This window comes from Pongo abelii, chromosome 1, assembly GCF_028885655.2.
Source record: "Pongo abelii isolate AG06213 chromosome 1, NHGRI_mPonAbe1-v2.0_pri, whole genome shotgun sequence".
Classification (NCBI taxonomy): Eukaryota; Metazoa; Chordata; class Mammalia; order Primates; family Hominidae; genus Pongo; species Pongo abelii.
Window position 1 is genome coordinate 89068769 of NC_071985.2, and position 26338 is coordinate 89095106.

At 45.0% G+C, this 26338-nt stretch overlaps 1 protein-coding gene across 1 annotated transcript; it reads right to left on the reverse strand.

Annotated features, from left to right (window-relative positions):
* Positions 1-1135: 1135 nt before the first annotated feature.
* PCP4L1 (Purkinje cell protein 4 like 1) lies at positions 1136-26338 on the reverse strand. Its single transcript, XM_002809888.4, has 3 exons — positions 26083-26338; positions 2885-2939; positions 1136-2269 (listed from the first exon to the last, which is right to left on the reverse strand). The coding sequence occupies exons 1-3, from the start codon at positions 26089-26091 to the stop codon at positions 2127-2129; spliced, it is 207 nt and encodes a 68-aa protein (XP_002809934.1). The 5' UTR covers positions 26092-26338; the 3' UTR covers positions 1136-2126.

The following is a 26338-nucleotide window of genomic DNA, read 5'->3' on the forward strand; positions in this document are numbered from 1 at the left end:
AATATGAAGAAGTAAGGGGACTTAGAAATAGGAAGTAGAATGGTGGTTGCCAGAGGCTGGGAAGAGGGGAGATGGGGATTACTGTCTAAAGGATATAGGTGTACAGTTTCAGTTTTACAAGATGGAAAGAGTTACAGAGATGGATAGCAATGATAGTTACACAGTATTATTGAATGTATTTGATGCTATTAAACTGTACACTTAAAAATGGTTAGGATGAAAAATTTTGTTATGTGTATTTTACCACAATAAAAACAACTGAAAAGGAAAAAAGGCCGGGCGCTGTGGCTCACACCTGTAACCCCAGCACTTTGCGAGGCCGAGGCAGGCAGATCGCCTAAGGTTGGGAGTTCGAGACCAGCCTGACCAACATGGAGAAACCCCATCTCTACTAAAAATAGAAAACTAGCCAGGAGTGGTGGCACATGCCTGTAGTCCCAGCTACTTGGGAAGGTGAGGCAGGAGAATTGCTTGAACCTGGGAGGCAGAGATTGCGGTGAGCCCAGACTGCACCACTGCACTCCAGCCTGGGCAACAAGAGCGAAACTCCATCTCAAAAAAAAAAAAAAAAAAAAAGATAATTCTTTGCTCAATCTTTAAACATTTGGCTTCTGGTTTTAGCATATAGAGGTAATTTCTCAGCAATTTAAGCTACTTGAAAGCCATAATTTTATGTAATTAGTGGATTAAAATTTTAGTTTAACAGTGGTGCTCTCTAGTGACCAGTCTTTTCCTTTCCTTGCATCTGATAAACAAGAGGGAGGGAAGGGGAGAATGTGGGAAGGAGACAAAGCAAGAAGGAAATCTAGGATAGGTTATTTGGGAATCCGGAGCAAGGAAGACCAGGTTTGTTTTCAGAGGGATGTGTACCCAGCACGCTCTCAGCTGGAAGGAGAAAGGAAAAATGAGCACTCTTGCAGGTGAACCCTGGGGGCGGTGACAGCAGCAGAGACAATGTGGGTGGCAAATCAAGGTGAGGGCAAGGTCAGTAGGGGTAGGGGAAGCGAGGATTGGCTTCAGTCTGAAAATTGCTCAGGCAGTGTTAGTTTCTTGTGCTACCACGCAATCAACGCAATCAACGCAGTTGCTTCTCCACCCCACTCCCTGAGGCCAGCTCAGGCTTATAATCACATTCCTCCCAAGAAAAAAACATCAGTAGTGGTTAAATGACCCCATTTGTGGGGTGGTTTATTGTTAAAATTATTAAACATGCTAAAATCACATAGAGTGGCTATTCCACTTTTGCCCTGACTCCATAGTGGGGCAAATGGGAACTACAGGAGTCACTTGGTTTGTGTGGCCTCTGGGGATGGCTAGACTTGGGGGGTTAGAGGTGAGCAGGTTAGCAAAGCCCCAAGCATCCTTCATGTAGTACACTTTTTCCAGCAGTAAAAAAATTCAGAGATTTCCCCCTTCTTCACTTTTCTTTCCTCCCTATATGTGCCCTACTTCTCATTCCCCTATGGCCCTGGAACCTCTTCTGCATCTGCCCGTTATGGTCCTTGACTAGATGATGAGGGAGGCTTTTCCTTGACACCACCATTCCAGTCTCCCTTCCTTGGAACTAATCTACTCAGCATGCACTACTGTGGTAAGCTGCTTGATTTAGGTCTGCCTAGGGGGAAAGGGAGGCTCAAGTCCCCACTGTGGCTTAGATCCTGGGAGGGGAAGTTAGAGTTGGTGCAGAAGGATCTGAAGGGGAAAAAAAAATGTTACCTAAAGTGTGAATGCTGTAACTAGCAGAACAGTGCATATGTCCCACCCTCAGGCACCCTACTCTGAAGGCCTTCCCCTCCTTCCCACATTGTTCTTTGGGGAGATCTCTCAGCCTCGAAGCCTCTTGTTCAACCCTACAGGGCAGGCATAGCTACTGATCGAAGAACCTTATCCCAAGAAGAAATTGTTCCACCCTTAGACAAGTGACTGCTGATTGAAGTCTTCATCTTCTCCACCTCTCTTGTGCCTCTACTTCTGTGATGGCTTGAGGGGGCCAGATACAAGAGTATATAAGGGCTGAACTTGCCTCAAGGAATGGCTAGAGGGACAAGGGATAAAGATAAATGGGTGTGGAGAAGGGGAGAGAAGGGACCAGGGTGAAGGTGAAGGTGAAGGGCAAGGCTGGCCATTCAGGAGCTGGGATCCTTTTTCCTTTTCTGAAATCGCCGGAACTTGCCCTGAATAGCAAGGGCAGCCTTCTCTGTTTCTGGTGCTGTCAGATCAATGTCAATCTCCTCCTCCTCCTCCGCCTTCTTGACATTGCCAGCTTTTCCTGCAGATAGTTGGGAGACTCATTAATGAGTTAATCTGACCTGCTCTAGACCCTTTCTCCAGGTCCCCAGTACAGTGAGTAAGGTCCACCTTGTGCCAGACTCCGTGGGGTCCCCCAATTTTTGCTAGGATTATGAATGCCTAATAATTCCCCTAGAAGTCTGAGTCAAGGTACTTAGGCTGGGAATTAGCTATAGTTACTTAGGGGAGCTCTGCTACTCTTGGACCAAACAACAAACGTCTTCTTTCCTCATTTATTCATAAATCCTACGGTTCAAGTTCCAATGCACACTCACTGTCCTCAGCTTTCTCTCAATTTCTGATGAAGATAATGCTGGGACTTTTGATGAGTTTCTTCTTATCTTGTACCTCTCTCCCCCAACACTCCAGACCCAGTTTCTAAAATCAAGGAGTAAATACTGATCGTTTACTTCCTAGGAAAAATAGAAGGAAGCCTATAGATATAGTACTATAGTTCCAAACTAGTCCTTTGTTTCACTTATCCACATTCTTATTCCTTTCATGTCTGAGTTTAGGAAATTCCAGACTCACCCCACTTGTCTTCATGTCTCTACAGTCACCTGCTCTACAAACTGCCTAGCCCAACCCCACTCACCTTTTTCCTCTGGGCCAGCTGCCTGGTTGGTTGCTGGGGATGTTTTGGTATTAAGCTGGAAAAAATATTAGAATATCAGAATATTAGATATTCATGGAAGTAATTTGAAGGCGTCATCACCTTAGACCTCTTATATACTCTCAAACCCTCCTATTACCAGGTGCATTCCCTTAGTCTTTTGAAGAAGCAAGTCTTGAGATCAGAGACCAGAGGAAAAGTTATCAAAATTCATTCAGCAAAGATTTACTGATGCTAGAAAGTGTAGAGGACAAAACAGACAAAGAAATTCTGCCCTCATGGAGCTTACATTCCAGTGTATATAGAGACAAATAAAGCATATAAAATGACTGCTATGATGATAAGTGCTATGGAGAAAAGGCAGGGAAAGGAAATAGTAAGTACTGGGGTGGAAATGGAGGAATACAGTTTTACATAGAGTAGTCAGGAAAAGCCTCTCTGAAAAGCAGCATTTGACCAAATAGCTGAAGGAGATGAGGAAGTAAGGCTCATAGATATCTGGCAGGAGTTTTCAAGGGCTCTGGGTTGGAAGTGTGACTAGCCTGTTTGAGGAATAGCAGACCAGTGTAGTTGGAGTGGAGAGAGGAAAGAGGAAAGATTAATGGAGATGAGAACAGAGTTAACTGGGTGTGGAAGCAGATTATGTAGGGCTTTAGAAGTCTTTTTACGGAGTTTGACTGTTACTACAAGTGAGATGAGAAGTTGCTGGAGACCTCTGATTTGCATAAAAGGGAAATGAGAAAGGATGCAGAAAAATCTGTTAAGAGGTTATTGCAGAAAACCAAGCAAGAGACGATGGTAGCTTTAATCAGCATGGTGGCGATGAAGATGGTAAATGGTTGGATTCTGGGTATATTTTCCAGCTATGACCAATATGATTTGTTGATTCGAAAAATGGCATTGTGAGAAAGAGAGGGGTCAAGGATGATTCCAAATTTTGGCCTGATGATCTGAAAAAAATAGAGCTGCCATTTCCTGAGATGTAGAAAACAGGGAGAGGAGGTTTTAGGGGGAGGATAAGGAGCTTATTTTTAAACAAATTTGAGATGGCTATTAATTATCCAAGAGAAGATGCTTTTATAAACGTTGAATATTCAACATGAGTTAAAGAGAAGGGCCTGGGCTACAGATATCAATTAGGGAGCTATTGATATATGGATAGCATTTAAAGCCATGAGACTGAATGGGATCGCCAAGAAAGTGAGTTCAGATAGAGAAGAGGATAAAATCCTGAGGTATCCCAGTGATTAGAATTGTAGAAATTAAGAAAAATCAACAGGATGGAGAAGAAGCCAGGTAGGAGAAAAGCCAAGAGATTACAGTAATGTGGAAGCCATGTGAAGAAAATATTTCAGGGAGTAGAGAATGACAATGTCTAATTCTGCAGGTAAGCCAAGTAAGATGAGAACTGAATTGACCATTGAGTTTTGCTATGGGGAGATCACTGGTGACACTGATAAGAGAAGTGTCCATGAAGGAGGGGAGCAAGGGGAGGGAATGATTGTAATGGGCTCAAGAGGGAAAAGGAAGAGAGGAATTGCAGCAGCAAATATAGAAGGAATTCCAAAAATGGGAATGGGGGTATAACTTTTGGCAGATATGAGGTCACGAGAAGATTTTATTTAAGATGACAGAAATTACAGAATGCTTGCGTTCTTATGGAAATGATCCAGTAGACAATGAAAAACTGTAGGAGAGAAAGAGGATCATTACTGGAATAGGAGAGAGGGGGTGAGATCTAGTGCATCAGTAGAGGGCTGGCTTTGAATAAGAGCTAGACTAGGATACCCACAGGAACTGGAGGGAAGGCAAAGCTTACAGGCCCAGGTGCAAGCAGAGGGAACATTTGGAGGGTCTCCCTAACTGCTTCTATTTTTTGAAGTAAAATGTGTAACAAGGTCATCATCCAAGAGGAGGAGGGAAGAGGTATTAAAGAAAGGAAGGGAGAAATACTCACCTAGGCGAGTAGGAGAGTAAATGGACTAAGGAACAGTGATAGGATTGCTGGAGACATAAGGCCCCTCATAAGGCAGGAGGTCATGAATTTGAAGTGAGACTAATCAGCTGATGTCTATGCTTTTTTCCAGGTTCCCTGCTCAGATGGAGAGTTAAACGTAATAGTAAGGCCAGGTACAGTGGCATAAACCTGTAGTCTCAGCTACTTGGGAGGATCCCTTGAGCCCAGGAGTTCAAGACCAGCCTGGCAAGACATAGCAAGACCCCAGCTCTTTAAAAAAACATAGTAATTCCCCTTCCTCAAAATTATATTAATAAGGCTACATCATCTGGACATTCATCAGTCTCAAGGTATGGCTCATCTGGAGACAGAGTCATTCCTGCACTTGGTACGTTTGGAGTCTGTTTATTCACCTCACAATTTTAAGTACTTTATATTTAACAAAATACAAAAACTGGGTGCTTTCATAAATGTCTTCTCATCTAATTCTTGGAACAGCTTAGTGGAGTATTTAGTATTATCCCCCATTTTACAGATGCAAACCTCTGTTGAATGACTGCCAGACTTAAGGGTTCTGCTTTAAGAAACTGATAGAATCCAATTAATGTTCTGTAGATTATGCTGTTTCCATCTCACTTCAGTAAATACTTATCAAGCACTTACTTGTGTTCAGCACTGTTCTATACACTAAAGAGGTATAAAAGAAGCAAAAGATTCATTCAACAAATATGTCAGTGCCTAATCACATGGCAAGTATTGTTCTAGGCGTTGGGCATACAGCAGTGAGCAAAAGAAAGTCCCTGCACTTATTCAACAAATACATCAGTTAGTGACAAATGCCATGAAAGAAAATAAAGCAGGGTAGTCTAGGAAAGTCTCTCTGAAGACTGACATTTGAGTAGAGGCTTTAATGACGATGTAAGAACAAGCTATGTGAATGTGTGGGAAAAGATCCTCTGGGCAGATGAAATATCAAGTAGAAAGTCCCTGAAGCAGGTTTGTGCCTGTATGTTCAAGGAAGAGTAAAAAAATAATCATGGGCCAGATTCAGTGGCTCATGCCTGTAATCTCAGCACTTTGGGAGGCCAAGGTGGGCGGATTGCTTGAGTCCAGGAGTTCGAGACCGGCCTGGTCAACATGGTGAAACCCAATCTCTACAAAAACTACAAAAATTAATCAAGCATGGTGGCGTGCACTTGTGGTCCCAGGTACTCAGGAGGCTGAGATGGGAGGATCACTTGAGCCTGGAAGGCGGAGGTTGCAGTGAGCTGAGATTGCGCCACTGCACTCCAGCCTGAGCAACAAGAGTGAGGGAAAGGGAAGGGGAAGAGGAAAGAGAAAGAAAGACCATCATGGCTGGAGCTATGTAAGGGAGAGAATATAAGAAATGAGGTTAGGTAGATAGCCAGAATATGTGTCTTTGGAACAGGACAAAGAATTTAGATTTTTTTTCTGAGCTGATGAAAAGGCATTATAGGTTTTGGGGCAGAGGAAAACATGGTCTGTCATGTTTTTAAAGGATTGTTCTGACAGATGGGTAGAAAAAAGATTACTGGCTGGGTGTGGTGGCTCATGCCTATAATCCCAGCACTTTGGGAGGCTGAGATGGGAGGATCACTTGAGCCCAGGAGTTCATGACCAGCCCAGGCAACACAGTGAGACCCCATCTCGAAAGAAGAAGAAAAGAAAAGAAAAGAAAAAAAAAGAAGGAAGGAAGGAAAGAAGGAAAAAAAGAAAGAAAATAGAGGTTCAAGAAACCAGGGAAAACAAGAGGGTCTTGCAATGGTACAAGCAAGATGATGGGGCCTGGACTAGGGTGGTAGTGATGGAGATAATAGGAAATACTAAGACTTGAGACAAGTTTCATGGTAAAATAAGTTGGATCTGCCTGTATATTTTTCAGTACAGAGAGCTCTATCAAAGAGCCTTTCTTTAAAGGGCGGCGGAGGAATTGGACATTAGTTAGAGATGAATGTGAGGTTATGGGAGGGCTTGGTAAGATGGGGGATTTTAAATGCTGATGGAAATGATTTAGTAAGGAAGAAAAAAATTGATGATACAGGAGAGGGGATAATTACCAGAGTGATGTCTTGAATAGGCAAGAGGAAATAGATCTGGTGCATAAATGGAGGGGTTGCCCTTCGATAAGAATACAGACAGTTTATCTACAATATAGAAATGAAGGAATAGATGCAGGAAAGGTGGCAGATGTAGAAATGTATAAAAGTTTTCTTCTGATTGTTTCCATTGTCTCAATGAAACACGAAAGACAGTTGTCAGCTGAGAGTGAAGAAGGCACAGAAGTATTAAATATTTGAAGAAAGAGGAGAATGACTGAAAGGATTATCTAAGAGAGTAAGAGAGTGAGTGAGCTGGTGAGATATAGGATGAGGCAGGAGGATCACCTAAGCCCAGGGGTCCAAGACCAGCCGAGGCAACACAACTAGACCCTAAAGATGTAGCAGGATTACCAGATAGCACAAAGGGCACATTGGGGGTTAATGGCCATGAATTTAAGGTGAAACCAATCAAGATACTCTTCCTATCTTCTAGGCTAAGTGATTTTAGAGGAGATAAGGACCCAAATAATATTTATTGTTTATTATATATCAAACATTATCCCATTTAATCCTCTGAAATCTCTAAGAAGATGGCACCCTATTTTATAGTTGAGGAAAACAGGCTTAGAAAGATGTTGAGGAACTTGCCCAAGTCAAATCACGCAATAGAAAACAGTGAACCTGGCTTTGGAACCCAGGTAGACCGACTCCATACTCCTAGCCAACAGGCTGTACTATCTCCATAAGACCAAATATGTCACATGCTGACACAAATATGCTAATATGTTAACAATTACTGAATCTAAGTGGAAGACATATGGATATGTACTGAACTATTTTTTCTTTCCTTAAGGAATTGCTTTAATTTCCTTTTTTGGAGTTTTCATTGATAGTGTTTAGAGACACCACTGATTTTTATATATTGATCTTGTATCCAACAACTTTGCTGAAATTATTTATTAACTCTAATTATTTGTTTGTTCGAGATGGGGTTTCACTATGCTGCCCAGGTTGGTCCCAAACTGGTGAGCTCAAGCAATTCTTCCTCCTCAGCCTCCTAAATAGCTGAGATAATAGATGCAATGCCTGCACCTGGCTTGAACTATTCTTTCAATTCTGGTAAATGGTTCCAATAAAACATTAGGGGGAAAGAAAATAATAATTTAGAGCAAAAATTATTAAAAGTGCTAATGCAATATTGTATTTGACATAGGCAAGTTTTTCAAACTCGCTTATAACTTTATATGGTCCAAATTTTGTGTAAGATACATATGTGTTTATATTTATATGTATATTTTATATATATATACATACATATATATACACATATACACTCACACACACACACACACACACACATTTTCCTTTTTTTTTTTAAGAGATAAGTCTTGCTTTGTCACCCAGGCTGGAGTGCAGCGGCACAATCATGTCTCACTGCAGCCTCGATCTCCCAGGCTCCAGTGATCCTCGCACCTCAGCCTTGCAGGTAGCTGGGACTACAGGCACACCACTATACCTGGGTAATTTTTGTATTCTTTGTAGAGACTGGGTCTTGCTATGCTTCCCAGGCTGGTTTCAAACTCCTGGACTCAAGCAATCCTCCTGTCTCAGCCTCCCAAAGAGCTGGGATTACAGGCACAAGCCACCACGCCAGGCCCATATATATTTTCATTTTAAAATCTGGAAGAACATACATAAAGGTGTTCCTGAAACCCTATGGAATTCCTGCTTGTTCCCCTTTGACCAAAAGAAAGATTCCATGAGAGGAAGGACTGTTCCTGAGACTTAGGAGACTGATCCAGTTGTTACTCTTTCTCTCCGCATAATCCCCCTGTGGTCAAATGTTTTTCTTTTCTTAATTTTGCACATAATCGATAAAATGTCCCAATAGTTACTGAGGTGACACCTTCCACAGGAATACTGTCATCACAAGAGGTTTGTCCACACTGTAAAAATATGACCTGGCCGGGCACAGTGGCTCACACCTGTAATCCCAGCACTTTGGGAGGCTGAAGCTGGTGGATCCTTTGAGGTCAGGAGTTCGAGACCAGCCTGGCCAACATGGCGAAACCCCATCTCTACTAAAAACACAAAATTAGCTGGGTGTGGTGGCAGGCAAATGTAATCCCAGCTACTGGGGAGGCTGGGGCAGGAGAACTGCTTGAACCAGGGAGGCGGAGGTTGCAATGAGCTGAGATCACACCACTGCACTCCAACCTGGGTTACAGAGCAAGACTCTGTCTCAAAAAAAAAAAAAAAAAAAGTATGACCTAGATGGAGTATGCAGTTAATAGGATAACAGCAACTGTCCAGACAAGAGGACCATAGGTTAAGAGGCAAGTTCTATAGTCTCATGATCTCTGACTGCAAATCCTATGCTCTCTTTTGCTAGTAAATCTCAGACTCTGATCCATGATTTAGCCATTATCCCTCTGTCTGACTCTAAGCCTATTCCCTTAATCCATCAGATCTTTTCTCTCACCCCAACCCCTCCTCTTTGAAGGAAAATCTGGACTCTGATTTTTTTTTTTTTGAGACGGAGTCTTGCTCTGTCGCCCAGACGGGAGTGCAGTGGCGCAATCTCTGCTCATTGCAAGCTCTGCCTCCTGGGTTCATGCCATTCTCCTGCCTCAGCCTCCCGAGTAGCTGGGACTACAGGCGCCCGCCACTGCGCCTGGCGAATTTTTTGTATTTTTAGTAGAGACGGGGTTTCACCGTGTTAGCCAGGATGGTCTTGATCTCCTGACCTCGTGATCCGCCCGCCTCAGCCTCCCAAAGTGCTAGGATTACAGACGTGAGCCATCGCGCCCAGCCACTGGACTCTGATTCTAAATATCTTCCCTCAGGTGGTTGTTTCCTCTACATTCCTTCTCATATCAGCGGACCTTGAGAATAAGCAGGAATGTGTATCAGGACTAAACCACACAAGCTGCCACTTTCCCTCTGCCCTGCCAGCCGCTTTCCTCCCAAGTCTCTCTGGAGATCACCGGCCCCGGAATGGAGCAGTGGCTCAGCTGCCATCTGGTTGCCCCACCCCCCGGGGTTTCTAGCTCCATTTAGGTTAAATTTATGAGAGATAATAATCTAAAAGTGGTGGGTCTCCACTTGGGAAACCAGCAAAGGATGCTGTAAGGAGAAGAAAACTCCTGTTACTCACAATGCCCCTTGAAATCTCCCTTTTACCTTCCGCTGAAAGGGGTGCAGGAGCTTTTACCTCCTGCCCCTCTTCCCTCTTTCTCTCTAGCCAGTTCTCGAAACAGCCACTCTAGACACTCTTCTGGATTTAGTTGTTTGTGATTTGCTGAGGTTAGGGGTGGGGGCAGTTAGATCACAAGTTGTCTGCTCCCACCCTCTATGTGGTGCTCAGTCCTTTATTAGTCCCTGGTCTCTGCCTCAACCCTCCTGTTTATCTTCCAGAAACGCAGCAATTTTAGATGAATTAAGGTCGTCTGGTATACGCATCTGCAAGCCATCAGACTAACCATACTTCACATAAACAAAGGAGGCATGGAGGTACACTCTGGGACCAGAGACCACGTACTCTAGTGTTTCTCACAAAAATTCATACCTGCAGAGTAGTGAGGCCAAACTGCAAGAGCTGTAACAGGTCAGCATTTCTCAGCAGCTCCTCATTCTAGCCAGGTATGGATCAGAAACCTCTCAGGTGCTCTTCTACTCCTTTTTTTTTTTTTTTTTTTGAGATGGAGTTTTGCTCTTGTCACCGAGGCTGGAGTGCCTAGCCTTCTACTCCTTTCGATACTGAGCTTTCCTGACCAGAAATAACAACAATGAAATGGTTTAGCAAATCCTTCCTTCTCCTTATAGGACCCAACTGGGGGAACTGGAAGAAATCAAGGATTTCAGAATGTCACCTCGCTTTACTTTATGAACAATCATATATAATACACTATGTGCCAGCTACTTTTCTAAGTACTTTATAAACACTAACACGTTGAATGATTTTAACAGCCCTATAAAATAGGTATAATTACTATTTCTATTTCACAGAGAAGGAAACTGAAGTCGAGAGGTTATCTTGCCCAAAGCCATAGAACAAATAAACCACAAAGCTAGGATTTGAACCCAGGCAGTCTGGCTCTAGAATCCATGCTCTTGATCATTATCCTACACTATCTCTCAATCTCCAATCAAAAGTATGGGCGTGTAGGGGTATGTATGTGCATGCGTATGCAATGCTATCTTCACATATACTCCAAAGGGAACTTGGGGAACAGGGTCCAGTCCTGCCATTATGGGGCAATTTTACATGTTATTAATATTTGACAACCTGATCCCAGACCATGCCTATCACTCAGATTTCTGCTCTGCTAATTGATCTAATCACCCTGATTCTGGTTTTCATCTTAATGTTTGCTCAGTGGGCCTCCAGACACACACGGCTGACTCCTGGAGGACAGCCATAGTTTACATTCTTTACTCACAGAGCAAGAACCCAGCCCTTCAGAGTCTGAGAATTCCATGTGTAGGATCATTCTACTGGCTTCCATTTCAAATGCCTCCCTCACTGTCATTCAAGCCTGTTATTCCAAGTTTCTAGTGAGCTTGGAGCTTGGTTCGTTCAGCCTCGCTGCCCACACAGGACTGAATGGGATTTTAGGGGTTTTGTTTGTTTGTTTGTTTTGAAACAGGTTCTCACTCAAGCAATATTCCAGCCTCAGCCTCCTAAAGTGCTGGGATTACAGGTGTGAGCCACCCACACCCTCCCCAGCCAGGACTAAATGTTTCTCACTTCTCAATAGAAACCAAACACCAATTAGCAACTGTGAGGCCCATCAACTCTTTCTTTTCCTTAATTTATTTTCCCTAGAGGGTTTTAGTTGCTTTCCTTGCCTACCTTCCTATATTTCTTTTCTCCTTGCCTCTGAGCCTGATGTGTACCAATGTTCCATTCCATCATCTTGGTGATACTGCCAATTCCCCATGAGTACTTTTTTGTTTCCTCTGCAGCTCAAAGCTGCAGATTCTCCCTTCCCATGAGGAAGAAGGAAAGGAAGGAGAGTCTTGTTGGCTTAAGGGTCTTTTTTTCTTTCAGCTTTGAGATTGCAGAGAGGAACATGACATAGTAACATTCTCCCTTTCCCTAATACTTTCCCCAGGAGTGCCTACCCTTTTCATTTCCTCCCACTTCCAGGAAATAGAAGCACCACACACTTGCCTATCTGCCTCCTCCCAGAGCATTTGTCAGATGATGTCTTGTCCTTCCATCTGAGCTCTAGATCCCATCACCCTTCTCCTCCTCAGGAATCTTGACAATCAGTTCCCTTTACTCTCTCATATATAAAGCTTCCCTCTCTCCTTAAGAAGTAAATAAATATGACTTAGGATAAATAAATATATTTATCCTTAAATAAAAATAAATAAATAAAAGCCTCTCTCAACCTGAATTTCTTTTCCGACTACCATTAGAGAGGAAAGAAGCAGGTCTAAGACAATAGGAATTGTCAATGTTGAGGAATACCAATTTTTTTTTTTTTTTTTTTGAGACGGAGTTTCGCTTTTGTTGCCCAGGCTGGAGTGCAGTGGCGCAATCTCGGCTCACTGCAACCTCCGCCTCCAGGGTTCAAGCAATTCTCCTGCCTTAGCCTCCCGCGTAGCTGAGACTACAGGTGCCCACCACCATGCCTGGCTAACTTTTGTATTTTTAGTAGAGACAGGGTTTCACCATGTTGGCCAGGCTTGTCTCGAACTCCTGACCTCGTGATCTACCCGCCTCGGCTTCCCAAAGTGCTGGGATTACAGGCATGAGCCACTGTGCCCAGCCCAGGAATACCAATGTTAAAAGTTTAGGGAAATGCTTTAAAAAAGAAAAAAAGAAATCAGGATCTAGAAGAATTTGCTTCAAAAAAAAAAAAAAAGTTAGGGATTACCCCAATCTGATCACTATATGTTATATGTATCAAAATATCACTCACTATGTACCCCCATGAATATGTACAATTAGGCAGGGCATGCTGGCTCACACCTGTAATCCCAGCATTTTGGGAAGCCAAGGCAGGCAGATCACTTGAGGCCAAGAATTTGAGACCAGCCTGGGCAACACAGACTTTGTCTCTACTAAAAAAAAAAAAAAAAAAAAAAAAAAATTAGTCCAAGTGTGGTGCCGTGTACCTGTAGTCCCAGCTACTCAGGAGGCTGAGGCATGAGATCGATCACTAGAACCCAGAGATCAAGGCTGCAGTGAGCTATGATCACGCCACTGCACTCCAGCCTGGGTGACAGAGTGACAGCTTGTCTCAAAAAGAAAAAACAAAAAAAGATCAGGCACAGTGGCTCACACTCATCATCCCAGCACTTTGGGAGGCCAAGGCAGGTGGATCATGAGGTCAGGCATTGGAGACCAGCCTGGCCAACATAGTGAAACCCAGTCTGTACTAAAAATACAAAAATTAGCCGGGCATCGTGGCACGTGCCTGTAGTCCCAGCTACTCGGAAAGCTGAGGCGGGAGAATTGCTTCAACCCTGGAGGCGGAGGTTGCAGTGAGCCAACATCGTGCCACTACACACCAGCCGGGCAACAGAGCAAGACTCTGTCTTGGGGGCAGGGGAAAAAAAAAGAAACAAACTACAGACTAGAAGAAAATGTTTGCAAATCAAATATCTGATAAAAGGCTTGCATCCAGAATAAGTTTTGAAAGAACTTTTAAATCTCTATAATAAAAACAGTTTTTTTAAATGGGCAAAATATTTGAACAGACATTTCGCCAAAGAAGATACATGGATGATAAGCACATGAAAAGATATATAACATCATCATCATTTGGGAAATGCAAATTAAAACCACAATGAGATATCACCACATACCTATTAAAAATTTTCTGTTTAGTGGCAATACCATGTAGAGGCAAAGATATAGACCAACTGGAACTCTCATACATTGTTGGTGGGATTGCAAGAGGTATAGCTACTTTGGCAATTTCTTAAGCATACGTTTACCATACCACCCAGCAATCCTATTCCTAGTTATTTATCCAAGAGAAATTAAAACTTATGTTCACACATACATTTGTAAATTAATATTTATAGCAGCTCTACTTGTAATTGCCAAAAACTGGAAACAACCTGAATTCAATGACTGGTGAGGCCCACTTTCCATCTGTAGATGGCCATCTTTTTGCTATATCCTCACATGGTAGAAGGGGAGAGGGATCTCTTTGGGGTCTCTTTTTTTTTTTTTAGACGGAGTCTCCCTCTATCACCAGGCTGGAGTACAGTGGCACGATTTCAGCTCACTGTGACCTCCACCTCCTGGGTTGAAGCAATTCTCCTGCCTCAGCTGCCCAAGTAGCTGGGACTACAGGCGCATGCCACCATGCCCAGCTAATTTTTTTGTATTTTTAGTAGAGACAGCGTTTCACCATGTTGGCCAGGATGGTCTCAATCTCTTGACCTTGTGATCCTCCCGCCTAAGCCTCCCAAAGTACTGGGATTACAGGCAAGAGCCACCGTGCCTAGCCTGGGGTCTCTTTTTTTTTTTTTTTTTGAGCCTGGGGTCTCTTTTATAAGGGTATAAGGGTACTAATCCCATTTATGAGGGCTCTGCCCTCATGACCTAATCACCTCCCAAAGGCCTCACTTCCTAGTATTATCATCTTGGGGGTTAGGATTTCAATATATGGATTTTGGGGGTACACAAACATTCAGACCATTGCACACCCTAACACAGTTGGCTCTGACATGAGCAATTGTAACAACCCAAGTGGTTACTGATGCTCTTAGGATAAAAGATGAAATTCTTTTTAATTTTTATTTTTTTGTTATATATTTTTTGAGACAGAGTCTCTCTCTGTTGCCCAGGCTGGAGTACAGTGGCATGATCTCAGCTCACTGCAGCCTCTGCCTCCTGAGTTCAAGCAATTCTCCTGCCTCAGCCTCCCGAGTAGCCGGGATTACAGGCACGCACCACCATGCCCGGCTAATTTTTGTATTTTTAGTAGAGACCAGGTTTCACCATGTTGGCCAGGCTGGTCTTGAACTTCTGACCTCAGGTGATTCACCTGCCTCAGCCTCCCAAAATGCTAGGATTACAGGCATGAGCCACCACGCCCAGTCCTTATTATTTTTTTGAGACAAGGTCTTGCTCTGTTGCCCAGGCTGGAATGCAATGGTACAATCTCAGCTCACTGCAGCCTTGGCCTCCTAGGCTCAAGCAATCCTCGCACCTCAGCTTCCTGAGTAGCTGGGACCACAGCCACATACCACTACACCCGGCTAATATTTGTATTTTTTTGTAGAGATGGGTTTTTGCCATGTTGCCCAGGCTGGTCTCAAACTCCCAGACTCAGGCAGTACTCCTGCCTCGGCCTCCCAAAGTGCTGGGATTATAGGTGTGAGCCACCACACTCAGCCCAAAATCCTTAATACGGCCTAAAAGGCTCTACATTATTCAGCCTCTGATTACCTCAATAACCTCACCTCTGGAACATACTATGTTCCTTCCCACCTCAGGACCTTGGCATATTCTCTTATCTCTGCCTCCTTTTCGTATCATTAATTCCTATTGATCCTTTTTGATCCTTTACACATGATTTACACTAAGAATTTTTTAAATAAATGAAGGGAGCTCTCTGTTTTATTTGCAACCTCATCTAAACTTCTGAAATCAAATTTGTTTTCAGACAGTTGAAGGCCTCCATTCTGTAGCCAGTTCAGAGGTTATGGAAAAGGGAATCAGAAGCCAGGTCATTGCTTTCCTTCACTTTAACATATGTGCCTGAAAAAGAGCAGAGAATGAAGGAAAGGCCTTCTCATGAAGTATATTTCATATTACCTGTACCACAGGTACAGGTAATATGTCTTACCTCCCCTTCCCCACCCTCAGCACCCTGATAGGTTTTATTTCCTTTGAAGCACAGTCCATGTTTTCCATTTGTTTATGTCTAGGCTACAATAACTACAACCCATGTCTTGTAATAGTAGGTACTTAATGGATATTTATGTGAATTAAAATTTGCTTAGGCCTTACCATCACATAGAGGATGAGGATAAAAGAAAAAAAATAAAATAAAATTCTGTTAGGCTTCAAATTCCTGGGAGCAGCAATGTGGCACACTAGTCAGACAGATCTGGATTCATACCCTGCATCTGCATTGACTATCTGTTCAAATCTCAGCTCTGTCATTCCTAGCTGTGTGACACTGGGTAAATTAATTAGCTTTGCTGTGCTCAGATCTCTCATCTGCAGAAGAGAGATAATATCTATCTTGAAAGGTAAAAAGGCAGGGCATGGTGGCTCACACCTATAATCCCAGGGCTTTGGGAGCCCAAGGCAGGTGGATCATTTGAGGTTAGGAGTTCGAGACCAGCCTGACCAACATGGTGAAACCCCACCTCTACTAAAAATACAAAATTAGCCAGAAATGGTGGCGCATGCCTGTAATCCCAGCTATTTGGGAGGCTGAAGCAGGAGAATCACTTGAACCCGGGAGGTAGAGGTTGCAGTGAGCTGAGATCGCGCCATTGCACTCCCGGGCAACAAGAGCGAGACTCCGTCTCAAAAAAAAAAAAAAAAAAGGTAAAAGGAACCAGAGAAAAATGTATGTAAAATACTTAGCACATATTGCAATAAATAGTTATTATTCCAAAGTAATATAACCTGGGGTTGAATATAAGAATAGGTTTAGGTCAAGATGCTGAGGTATTTATTGCAGGGTTAAAGTACTAGAATCAGAGAGTGGAGTTGCCGCAGAGCAGTTCTTCTCTAAGTGGAACTGAAAGAGGAAGAGAATACCTGGGATTGCTCGAAGGGCCCTGGAGGCTTATTCTGCTACCGTAGGAGTTTCATAAATGCTCTTTTTTTTCCCCTCTAAACAAGCCCTAGAAATCACAATCTCCCTGTCTTCCCAATGTCTGTCCCTAAAAGTGCTGAGAATGGCTCTAAACCTCTGGGAACCCTGAGACATCTCTTTTTTTAAGTTATACACCACAGGGAGAAGGAGATTAGCACTTAGGAGTAAACAAACTATACTCCTTGATTGAGTCCTTTCGTCCACTTTTGTGTCATGAAAATGATTGTGTAAGTCTATTCCTTGCCTCACCAGATAGTATTGTCGGCCAGGTGCGGTGGCTCACGCCTGTTATTCCAACACTTTGGGAGGCCAAGGCAGGGGGATCACCTGAGGTCAGGAGTTTGAGACCAGCCTGGCCAACATGGTGAAACCCTGTCTCTACTAAAAATACAAAAATTAGCTGGGCATGGTGGTGGGCACCTGTAATCCCAGCTACTCAGCAGGCTGAGGTGGGAAAATTGCTTAAACCTGGGAGGCAGAGGTCACGGTGAGCCAACATCGTACCACTGCACTCCACTCCAGCCTAGGCAACAGAGCCAGACTCTGTGTAAAAAAACAAAACAAAAACAAAACATAGTATTGTGGTAGCAAGCACCTAGACATTCAAAACGGTAGCAACTTTGGTGCTGTTTTCCTGCTGCCACTACTGGGGAACAGATACCCTATAACTCTAGGCCCAATCTTCCCTGCTCCCTTCTTGGGCTGTGTTTCCTCCTTCCTTTGTGGCTTTCATCTTTAATAGCGTTGCCACAGCAACCATTGTCACCAGAAAAGGGAAGATAGTGTCGCCCCTTCTGCTCCAAGCAGTGAGTTAGAACCTTGGAAAGGATAAACTATCCAGATTTCCCCATATTCCTCAGCCCACTGGGCTCTTTAAAGAGAGATCACAGGCTGTCAACAGCAGCAACAGACAGGAACAAGGATCACCTCATCATACCTAGACTACCTATACCTGTATTTGCATGACATAGCTTGGATGCTGTGTAAATAAAAACACATTATAAACACATTTTTGTACTTACTACCAGAATACTTAGTTTAGATGAATACACACAGGAACTCAGAATCCTGTCCTACAGTCCAAGGCAGAAAAACCTAAAAAGGGACTGAATCCTAAAAATCCTAAATACTAGCCTTTAAAAATCCCTTTCCTTGCCTTTGTATTGACATAAATTCTAGGCTTCCTAAGCTCCCTGCTTGTTATAGAGGTGCAGGAAGTGAAGGGGGACAGGAGAGTTAGTGGATCTGATTCCAAGTGGCGACAAAGAGGCTTTGCACCCTCCCACTCCACCCCTGGGACCCTTTTATCCCTTCTGACATATTCTCCTCCAATGTTAAATGAAGGTAACTGCTAAAAAACCTTACAGAGGCCTCTGGGATCCTCTAGTGCCCCTGGAAGACCCTAGACTGCTGTTTTTGGAGCACTGTTGGAACCGTTTCAATTCTTTCAGTGCAGCAACCAGCTGCAATCCTTAAACAGCTTCAGAAAGACTTGCTCAAGGTCACCCTCAAGATAATAACAGAAAAAGAACTAGGAATCCTTACTGCAGGTTCTACATACACACATTCCTCTCTTAATATATATACTATTTCCCCCGATGCCCTATATCTCAGATGCATCCTAAGACAAAAATAGAACCTAAACAGCCCTAGCTCCCAAGCCCCCTTGTCTGATTCTCCCCTCTTAGCCACCCCATCCCTGTTTCCTGGAATAGAAGTACCCCCAACTGGAGTCAGAGGCAGAATTCTTTGGCCATGCCAGCTCATGGTATGCAGTGAGTCAACAGCCCCAGCCTGTTCCCCCCAGCATGGGCTGCCACAGTTTAATGAGTGGTTATTTGTGGTGCTCTGCACACAGCTTAGAGCTGTGCCTTCACCCCACACTGAGGTTTAGGGAATGGGGGAGAGAGAGTAGTGCCATAGCATCATTTATTACTATAATCTTCAATGTGCATCCCACCCATGGTGTTAATGTCCCAAAATAAACGTATTAATCCCCCCTGCAGCCTACAAAGCAAACACTCAGTTGGAGGGCTTTGTGTGGGAGGGAGGCAGCACCAAGGACAACAGAACGATAAATGTAACCCTTTTCCCTGGGTGGGGTACTGGGCATGCCTTCGGGAATAAGCCTGGAGGGAAATAGAAATCAGGCTTCAGTGAGGAGACTGTGACAAGATCTAGATTTCTAGGTACCTGTTTATGGGCACCTTTCAGGGATGCAGATCTCTTAGAAAAGTGTTTTTGAGGCCAGCGTGGTGGCTCACACCCATAATCCCAGCACTTTGGGAGGCCGAGGCAGGTGGATCACCTGAGGTCAGGAGTTTGAGACCAGCCTGGCCAACATGATGAAACCCAGTCTCTACTAAAAATACAAAAAAATTAGCTGGGCGTGGTGTTGGGTGCCTGTAATCCCAGCTACTTGGGAGGCGGAGGCAGCAGAATCACTTGAACCCGGGAGGTGAGGTTGCAGTGAGCCGAGATCATGCCACTGCACTCCAGCCTGGGCAACAGGAGTGAAACTTTGTCAAAAAAAAAAAAAAGTGGTTTTGGATCTCCTCTGATTTAGCTTACTTTTGTAACTAAAATAATTCCAACGCAAGTCAAGCCATTTTGAGCAGCAGGTCAGAGTATGGATTTAGAAAATCATGCACTCAGGATGCTTGAATCCCAGTAAGATTTCATCACTTACCTTGCCAGCCTAATGCATTCTTCTTATTCTTCTTTCCCCATCTTCTTGCTTTTTTTTTTGTTCCTGAGACAGGGTCGTGCAGTGGCACAATCACGGCTCACTGCAGCCTTGACCTCCTGGACTCAAGCAATCCTCCCACCTCAGCCTCCCAAGTAGCTGGGACTACAGATGCACACCACCATATCTGGCTAATTTTTTATTTTTTGTAAAGACAGGGTCTTGCTATGTTGCCCAGGCTAGTCTCAAACTCCTGGGCTGAAGCAATCCTCCCACCTCAGCCTTCCAAAGTGCTGGGATAATAGGTATGAGCCATCACATCTGGCCTTATCATTCTCTTCCCAAAGCCTTTGAACTCCTGACTTGGAAGTCAAACGGCCAAACGAAAGAGGACTGAATATCCAGAGGCTGTTTGTTCATCAGGTGCACCAATTTTACTTAGACACCTGCTTTCCTGCAATTATGGGAATCAAAGATGAACATCGAAATTAAGAACTCATGAAAAGAGGGCCTCCAGGCTCCCTACTTCCTTCACTCCTATCAGCTTACCTACTCCACCCCATTTTCTGCACCCATTTTTAAGGTGAGTAGGCATCCTGTGTAAAGATGGATAGTACCTGCCCTGACTAGTATTCTACCAGAATGTACCCTGTTGATAAAATATTATCTAATGTTGGTCTCTTGTCTCTATCCTCTTGCTCAGCATTATTAGATCACACTGCTTATATTTCTTTTTCGTGTATGTGAGAGACAGGGTCTCACTCTATCTCCCAGGCTGGAGTGTAGTGGTGCCATCACGGCTCACTGCAGCCTTGACCTCCCAGGCTCAAGAGATCCTCTCACTTCAGCCTCCCATGTAACTGGGATCACAGGCATGCGCCACCATGCCCAGATAATTTTTTAATTTTTAGTAGAGACAGGGTTTTGTCATGTTGCCCAGGCTGGTCTCAAACTCCTGAGCTCAAACAGTCATCCTGCCTCAGCCTCCCAAAGTGCTGGGATTACAGGCGTGAACCACCACACTCAGCCACATTGCTTATATTTCTTTTTTTTTTTTAGATGGAGTCTCGCTCTGTCACAGGCTGGAGTGCAGTGGTGCTATCTCGGCTCACTGCAACTTCTGCCTCCCAGGTTCAAGCAATTCTCCTGGCTCAGCCTCCCAAGTAGCTGGGATTACAGGTGGCTGCCACCACACCTGGCTAATTTTTGTAGTTTTAGTAGAGATGGGGTTTCACCATGTTGGCCAGGCTGGCCTCGAACTCCTGACCTCGTTATCCACCTACCTTGGCCTCCCAAAGTGCTGGGATTACAGGCGTGAGCCACCACACCCAGCCTATATTTCTTATAGAAAGTACTTGAGGCTAGGCGTGGTGGCTCACGCCTGTAATCCCAGCACTTTGGGAGGCCAAGACAGGTGGATCACTTGAGGCCCAGAGTTTGAGACCAGCCTGGTCAACATAGTGAAACCTCATCTCTACTAAAAAAAAAACAAAAATTACCCGGGCCTGGTGGTACACGCCTGTAATCTCAGCTACTCGGGAGGCTGAGGCAGGAGAATCGCTTGAAGCCAGGAGGGGGAGATTGCAGTGAGCCAAAATGGCGCCACTGCACTCCAGCCTGGGCGACAAAGTGAGACTCCATCTCACAAAAAAAAAAAAAAAAAAAAAAAAAAAAGAAAAGAAAGTATTGAGGCCAAGCATGGTAGCTCATGCCTGTAATCCCAGCTCTTTGGGAGGCTGAGATGGGTGAACTGCTTGAGCTCAGGAGTTCGAGACCAGCATGGGTAACATGGTGAAACCCGTCTCTACAAAAAATACAAAAAAAATTAACCAGGCATGGTGACGTGTACCTGTGGTCCCAGCTACAAGGGATGCTGAGGTGGGAAGACTGCTTAAGTCCAGGAGCTTGAGGCTGCAGTGAGCCATGATCGTGCCACTATACTCCAGCCTGGGTGACAGAGATACTGTCTCAAAAAAAAAAAAAGTACTCGAAATATATTTATTAAAAGTTTGCATGCTAATCAAATAATTCTGTGGCCAGGCACAGTGGCTCACCCCTGTAATCCCAGCACTTTGGGAGTCTGAGGTGGGCAGATCACTTGAGGTCAGGAGTTCGAGACCAGTCTGGCCAACATAGTGAAACTCCATCTCTACTAAAAATACAAAAAATTAGCCAGGCGTGGTGGCGAGTGCCTGTAATCCCAGCTACTTGGGAGGCTGAGGCAGGAGAATTGCATGAACCCTGGAGGTGGAGGTTACAGTGAGCCAAGATCGCACCATTGCACTCCAGCCAGCCCTGGCAAGGGTGCAAGACTCCAACTCAAAAAAAAAAAAAAAAAAATCCTGTATTTACTGAAGTGAAATGTTAAAGGAGTCCTGTGGAATGTTCTTTTGGAACTTGCTCCATTTGGAGCAAGTCAGAAGTACTGTGCCCTAGTCTTGGTTCTAGTACAGTGTAAACTTAGATAAGTTTTGGGCCCCAGTTTTCTCACCTGTAAAATGAGAATATTGGACCAGATGATCTTCAGCGTTCCTTAACAAATCTAAAATCGCATCACTAAAATGTTTTGATATTTTATTTGAGGTTTTCTTGGTGAAAGATATATCTTTCTATTTTGAAGAATTTTTTGCAGAACTAAGTTTATTTTTCTCTATGATAAAATAGACTCATGAAAGACAATTTAGAAATATAGAAAAGTAAAAAGAAAATAGCGGGAGGCATTCATAGAACCACCACCTTGAAAAGACAATTATTCATCTTTCTTCATCCTCTCTGCCTGCAACTCTATCTCCACCACTTCCATCAGTTAAGACCCTCCATAGGCAAACATGAAAGATGCATCAAGTTTGCGCTTCTGGACTTCAGCCATATTACTTATGGCTGCCTGACCCTATAAAGATGACATTCTCAGAGCTAACAAATCACAGCAGTGGTTGAGAGAAAGAATCATCCATATTTCCAGGTCACAGGATGACAAAGTCATCCACTTCTACCAACCAGAGGCTCCTGCCTAAGCAGCTAAAACCAGCAACATAAATGGGAGACTAAGAAAGGAATGAGCAAGTTCTCATCTTCCTCACTCCAAGGCAGATGTTTCCAGAGGTAGAAGGCATTTCTTTTTTTTTTTTTTTTTTTTTTTGAGATGGAGTCTCACTTTGTCGCCCAGGCTGGAGTGCAGTGGTGCGATCTTGGCTCACTGCAAGCTCCGCTTCCTGGGTTCACGCCATTCTCCTGCCTCAGCCTCCCGAGTAGCTGGGACTACAGGCGCCCACCACCACACCTGGCTAACTTTTTGTATTTTTAGTAGAGATGGGGTTTCACCATGTTAGCCAGGATGGTCTCGATCTCCTGACCTCATGATCCACCCGCCTCAGCCTCCTGAAGTGTTGGGATTACAGGTGTAAGCCACCCCGCCTGGCCAGTAGAAGGCATTTCAATAGCATTAAGTGACTAGACGTTCTATTTTATATATCCAATATAACCATAATAAAAGTGACATACCAATGAGAGAGATAAACTTGGATCTCCTCCAAGTCCACACCAGGTTCTCTAACAACTGGTTCACAGGAGACATAACAGAATAGTATCACTCTGACTGAACTTCCCTTGTTGGGAAGGTGGCAGATGCAGACAGATGTGCACAGGAAAGAGTGTGTGGATCTCCAAAGTGTGATATCCCATTCTCATTAGGTAAGAAGAGAGCAAACAGGATAATGAAGGAGCACCAGGTCTAAGCTCTCCCCTAAATGAGATTTCTAGTTGATCTGTCCCTTGCCCCAGCCCCTGCCAGCCAAAACACAGGACAGACACCATGAAGACTGTCACCAGTGGTCCATGACTCCCATTTCAGCAGAACGACTGCTGGACCAAGGGATTCCCCCAGCTAGGGTCCTCGCAGATGAGAAATGCAACAGGATTACAAAAGAACCTGCAATTCTGCTTTAAGCAGCCAGCTACACTGTATGAAAAAGGATTATAGGAAAGAGCCCTCAGGGACTGAACACATCTCTCATTCCCATCCGTCACTGAAACTAGGGAAAAGTTATTAAACCACAGGAGATAGAGTGCGATCCACAGCAATCAAGTCCTGCCTGCAGCTGTGAATGCAGACAAATTGGAGATGAGTCCCTGCAGCTCCTTCATGCACGAACGCACACACACACTCACAGGGAAATGCTCTACTGCAGTAATGAGTGACAGCAAACAGCCACAAAGGCAAGGCAGAGCCAGAGATCCTCCCCAGCAGCCCCACCAGAACCCCTGCACTGTTGGTTGTTCTAGGTCTGGAGACTCCTCCCTGGTTTTGTTCTTCAGTTGAAATAGGAGTCTCTTAAAGACATCCCAAATTGTCTCATTTCATGCACTTTCTCTGAAGCAAGAAAATAAGCAGTTGGGGGAGGTGAAACTTACGTAAGATTCAAGGTACACAGGGCTTTCCTGGGTGGGGCTCTTCTGCCTGAAAGAGGAGCCCCATGGGGCTGGCCTGAGAGAAATGAAGCAGTTTGGAGTCTCCCTAGAGCTCTGGGCAACACTTCCACCTTTTACCATAGCTTTTACAAGAGGAAGAAAACAGGCTGGATCTCAGCCTCTAGAGAAGCAGAGACCCCTTTGTGACCTGATTCAGAGACAGCTGCTTCTGGATTTTGTAAGTACTCATCCCTAAGACCAGGCTCAGCTCCGTATTAGGAGACAGCTTCTATGACTCAATTGCTAGTTAAAACCAGTTTGCTCTGATAGCCAAGGAGGCTGGGCAGACTTGGGTACACTGATAGTCTCCATCCGTGGATCCTTCTCTTATCATTCTACTGAGCCCCTGATGAAGGCTAACCAAATTCAGGTGCTGAGTCAGGAGGGAGCAGACTTGGCTTTCCCCTCAAACACCAAATTGTTTCCTTTGCTACAAAACAGGTTTCTCATTCCACCAAATACCACCCTAAATGCCAGCCCCTGTAGTGTGTCCTACAAAGGGGCTGTGCACTTCCCCCAGAAAACAGGCTAACCGCAAATCCTCACGTTGGCATAGCCTTCAGATCACAAACTCCCAGGGGATGGCTTGGATTACAACTTGCAGATTTAGAAATGCTCGGAGTGGGAGGAGTAGTATGAACCCTAGACCTCAGTGAAAAGAGGGCAAAGAAAACCTCTCTTCCCACATTAGAGCTGAAAGAGGAGGTTGATGCGTTTTTTTCTTTTCTTTCTGAAAGATTGCCATCGTCAGAGTCACAACCAGCTGAGGGACTGGAAACCACTTTGGTTCATCTGCAGCCCCCAGACTAGCCGAATTTTCCAGGATAAAATTAGTGAACATGGCAACCAAGACAACACAGCAGTTGGCACTAATTAGCTCCCTGGGTGACAACTTTTGGTAGGAGTCAGTAGAGATCTTCATTTTTAGTATCTAAACTGGAACCCAGGCTCCAGGGTCCTATTCCTTCAGTAATCTAATGTCTTTGGGAATTCTGTTAAATTTCTGTAATACTCTAATGGGAGAGGAAAAAAAAAGAAACAGAAAGACAATAGCTAATATAGATTGAGTGCCAGGTCCTGTTTGAAGTATTTGGCATATATTATCTCATTTAATTATTACAACAACCAGTATTATCCCCATTTTACAGACAAAAAATGAAACAAAGGTTTTGTACTTTGCCTAAGGCTACATCACAGGTAAGCAGCAGACCTACATACATATCCGACATATAGCAGAGGAGTTGGATTTAACACAATGACGTGGGTACTAGGAAAGAGGTTGCAGAGGGCAAGCTTGTGATGCCACTAACCAGACTGACTTCACTTGGGAAGGCTGATCCTTGTTTCTGGAGATGAGACTGTGCCTACAAATAGACAATAGGAGACGTCTTTCCAAAGTCTCTGCTTTGACCCCCCACTCCCCCACCCCATGAACAGTGTTCTTTGAAAACGGTAAATCAGTTAATGGACTGGGTCTGGCCACGATGAACACCACAGAGCCTGCCGGAAGACCTAGTTTGTAACAAGCACTGCAGAGGGAGGTCTATTCTTGAAGGGGAAATCTCCCCAGCAGCTGGCAGGGGCTTCTAAATACCGGAAAAGGTCCCTCCAACGTTCCTGACTAAATTAGTGGAGGGCAGGATGCCACCTTTCTAAAAGGGGCATAGTGGCCCTCCCCGGGGGCCAGGGATGGAGTTCTTGTTAGATGCTACAGAAGGAATGTGAGTGCCTTACATCCCTAGGAGAGAGAGGACAGAAGCGAAGAGAGGGCGGTAAGGGGAGCCAGAATAACCTCGGGTAGTAAGACAGATGCAGGGGGCAGTATCCCGAGGGGATGACCTACCACCTGAGAGCTCAGCATCCCCGCTTCCCGACTCTACAGCCGATTCCAGTTACCCCCAAAAGCGCCGTCCACAGTGGGGAGACTGAAAGCACCCCGTCTTCCAATCGTTTCCCAGCGCCCCGAGGTGGGAGCTTTCCTAGGAGGGCAGTGGGGCGCCCCTGGAGGGTTCTTCGCGGCTCCGGTCTGCCTCGCTCTCCCTAGCCTCCCTGGGATCCCGAGCCGCAGCCCCCTCCCCGCCGCAGCCCCCTCCCCGCCGCAGCCCCCTCCCCGCCGCAGCCCCCTCCCCGCCGCAGCCCCCTCCCCGCCGCAGCCCCCTCCCCGCCGCAGCCCTGCCGAGAGCGCCGCTGGCCGCGCCGCTCACCTCGCTCATCTCCGCAGCCGGACAGGGCTCGCGAGGCGCCGCACGCACAGGTGAGGCGAGGGGCCCTCGGGGCTCCGCGGGCGACAGCTGAGAGTTGCCGGGCTCTGCGGCAGGGGTTACAGCAGACCAGGAGAGGAGAGTTAGTGCGGAGAGCCGCTGCTCTGGTGCTGGCACCCGGGATTCTCGGCGCCCAGCTCCGGCCAGGCCACCCTCTCCGACCCGTCCTGTCAGAGCCGCTCAGATCGCCGCCTCGGCC